Below are 3603 nucleotides of genomic sequence, written 5' to 3'. Positions count from 1 at the left end.
GCCCTGTGGCGCTGCTGCCGCTGCTGCCGCCGCTGCGGGCGCACGGGCGGGCGCTGCCCCGCAGGGGACCATGGGGAGCTACTGCCCCGCCGGCCGCATCTCCTCGTCCGTGCCACAGCCCGGCCCGCCCGGTGGGTGGGTACGGGCGCGCGTGTGTGTGTGGAGCGACAGAGAGAAATAGAAAAGAGAGCCCTACAGGCACATGCAAGAGATAGAGATATGCACACGCACAGATCGGTATGCGGCACCGCTCGCAGCCCCCGGCAGGCTATGATCTTCCCTCACTGCTACAAAGTGAGGCTGGCTCGGCGGCGGCGGCGGCGGCGGCCCGGCTCCCGCTCCCTCCCCCTCCCCGCGGCGCTCTGGCGGCCGCTCCTCTCCCCGTAACATGCCCACCCCGAGGACAACACTCGCCCCGCGCATGCGCGCTGCCAGGAAGCCGGGGGCAAGAGGAGCGGGAGCGCCGAGGAGGGAGCCCTCCTCCCACAGGCGGGAACCCCCTCCCGCCTCCGCGCAGCCAATCAGAAGGGGCAGACGCCTTTGCTTGACGTGCTCTCCAGCAAATGAGCGAGGAGCTGGGAGCAGAGGGTTGGGGGTAGACGGCTTAGGAGACGGGGAGAGGGGTGGGAAAGAATAGGGGGCGGGCGAGTTGAGAGTGATGGGAGTAGTGACCAACGGGAGAGCTCGACGGAGGGAGGCGGAGCTTCCGGTCCCGCCCCTCAGGCGTTGCGCCTCCTTGGGGGGCGGTGCGCGGGGTGCTCCGGGATGGGGGGGGGGGAATGTGAGGGCTTTTCGGGTTTCTGGGGCTTTTCTGGGGGGCTCTGTTGGGTTGCGGGGGGGGGGGGGGAATGTGAGGGCTTTTCGGGTTTCTGGGGCTTTTCTGGGGGGCTCTGTTGGGTTGCGGGGTCTCACGCCGTGGATAGGGCCTTTTGGACACTATGCCCTTGCCCCGCAGGAGCAATTGCACTCTAGTCTCGCTGAAGGCTGCTGTGCGTTAAAAATCAGTGTTTTTTGTTGCTGTCTTTCGGGTTTTTCTGCCTTAGCACTTCCCTTTCACGCTTTTGAGAGTGTCTTTGTGGTCACAGAGAACAGGAACTAATTTTCCTTGTGTCTGGCTTCTTGTTTTTTTTGAGGGGGGAAGGGTTGCTTTTAAGCAAATGCTGAGATTTCATATGTTAAAAGTTTGGGCTGGAGAGCTGCAAAAAGCAGTGATGGCTGTAAGGCTTGCAGTGCAGCCCTGAGAGGTCGTGAGTGAATATGCAAAGACTTTCTAGTTAAAGCTGTGTGTGCTGCTGGAGAGCCTAGAAACCCTATTATAATGGTACAGGACATTTGACTTAAGATTTTTCAGAAGACAGCACAGAGCATAATGATGTTAATGAATGTTAATTTTATAATTACCTGCTAAAGAGAGAAACTCAAAAAATGGAGCTCTGAGGCTGTTTTAATGAGAATTAAATTATTTTAGATAAGTCTTAGTTCCAAGTTTCGGTTTTCTGAATACCATGAAGYGTATTGTCTGCAGTAGAGTCTTTTCTAGAGATCTTTTAAAATAATTTGCCCTTTTTTTTTTATGAAGTAAAGTCAGGAAAAACAGAAAAGAAAGTTGTTAATGGAAGAGTTTTGCTGTTTCTTTTATTTATGTTACCACTTGTTTTAAGTACTAGTATCTTTCCATTGATTTAAAATTTGTTGAGTTAGTCCTTTGGGCGCACACATAACAATAAAATCCTATCAATGTCTTTCTCAAAGGTCATTGATTCTCTATAGCTTTAAAATATGAATTGGCAGATACTTGCCTTAAATGGATTGGGAGCTTCTCATTTCACTGTGGATGCTCTAAATTATTCTCTTTCCTGTGCTGGTTTAAATGTTGTTTTAAAACTCTTCCTCTGGCAGCCATTCATATCCTTTCCTCTTTTGGAGCACTGCTTGCATCAAAATTAGGTTGGTAGTGGATAGCCTTTCTTTTGCTATCTCCTGTTTAGTTGTGGGTAAAGCAGACAGTCTAACTTTATTTCACAGCTTGTTAAATCTTTAGTTCTTTCTTCTTCTTTTTCTTTTTTTATTTCATTTGTTGTTAGGTCATTCTGCTCCTATTCCACACACTGCCAAGAGCTATGATCTATGAGTTGCACTTTTCAGCTGTGTGAAGCTGAGTCATATTGTCTTGCAGTTCATCTGAGTGCAAAGCCAGCCAGAGTAAGCAGCTTGATTCCCTGCATCCCTATGTGTGTGTGTTGCATTATTAAGAGAATAAGAAGCTCTGTCAGGAAAGTGAGTGGTTTTCAAAAAGCCATTTTTCATTGTGTAGGCTGTACAGTAAGTATAGGTATTCTGGGAATTACGGTCCTCAGAGGGACCATATGAACAAATTTTGGAAGCAAGCCTGCTGGGATAAAATGTGAGAGATCCATATGTCTTCAGTAGCAACGATGTTAAAAGATGGCTCAGGCTTTTGTGTGCTATGTTGTGAAAAGACTAGAAGACACAGCATTGCCTTTGTGGTTTCAAGCAYAGAGAAAGAGTGAAAGGACCATTTCATAGAAGACAGCTGAGAGGTAAGGCTGAGCGAGGAACAAGCAGCTGCTATGTGTTTGAAGCTCAAGAGATGTGCTTCTCAGTGGTGGAGAGCATAAGGACTTACCTTGCCTGTGTAACCAGCTGGATCTGTGGGGTGCATGAGGGCAAAAGGCCCTCAGAAAGGTGGTGGCTGAAGGCTGTGGCCGCCTAGAATATTTTGACGCAAGCCAGTAGTGGTGTGTTAACGTGGTAGTATCCTGAAGGATGTATGCGAGGGTATTCCCATTGCTGAACTTTAAGCACTTTAATAGCCTAACTTAAGAAGCTGTTTACCTGTATGTAKGTCCACTGAGAGTCCACAAAACCACCAGAAGGGATTCAAAGCAGAAACCTAAGCCAGAGATTTTGAATCTCTGTGAGAAGGGGAGAAAGAGAAACTTTGTTTGGGCTATACATAACATGCGTAGGTAAGTATGACTTCTAATTAAGGCCCTCAAGTTATGTACCTACAACTAGAATGCATCCCCGGATCTCCCATACTTACAAACTCTCTCCCCTGATACTTGCTTTTTGTACTCAGTATGATATTAAAGATAATGATAGTTTTGATCTATTGCTTATAAGTATTTTAGTTACTGTATAAGAATGCTATAGGATGGAACCCAAAGGTGAAAAATTTTGTGATTTGTACGTTATCCTCACTCTAGCCAAGTTATTAGCCAGTCATGTAATGATGCCTGGATGACTGCGCTGTAAGGATTTGGTGAAATCCAGTAATGGATTGGAGTGAAGGTGTTTGTGACTCAAAATACGATAGAGGAAGGAATCAAGACAGAAAGAAGCTTTGTTCCAAACTCTTAAATCCCTTTGTAAGATAAGGATTTCTGACCTGACAGTTTTCCAGAAAGATGAAATCATACCACTTCTTGGAAAGCCCAACTGCCTGATGGAAAGGGCAAAAACAGAGGTACAAGAGATTGGAAGTAAGCTAACATTGTGGCATCTGTACAGTTAACTCGTACTATCTGTTAACTTTGTTTTTGTCTACTGGTGACGTTCATTCCTTGGAGTGGCTAGACA

The 3603-nt window shown here is 47.2% G+C and overlaps 1 protein-coding gene across 2 annotated transcripts in view; it reads right to left on the bottom strand.

The window, feature by feature from the left end:
* CBLB (Cbl proto-oncogene B) overlaps positions 1-423 on the bottom strand; it is a 142094-nt gene extending 141671 nt beyond the window's left edge. Inside the window, exon 1 of one of the 2 annotated variants that reach the window (XM_085319146.1) lies at positions 232-423. In XM_085319146.1, the coding sequence (XP_085175272.1) occupies positions 232-423 (192 nt within the window). The remainder of the gene's footprint in view (positions 1-231) is intronic. The other variant, XM_085319154.1, reaches the window with a different exon arrangement.
* Positions 424-3603: the final 3180 nt, after the last annotated feature.

This window comes from Rhea americana, unplaced genomic scaffold (genome assembly GCF_003343005.1).
Source record: "Rhea americana isolate MKP2758 unplaced genomic scaffold, rheAme1 scaffold_118, whole genome shotgun sequence".
Classification (NCBI taxonomy): Eukaryota; Metazoa; Chordata; class Aves; order Rheiformes; family Rheidae; genus Rhea; species Rhea americana.
This window is presented reverse-complemented; position numbering and strand designations above follow the sequence as displayed.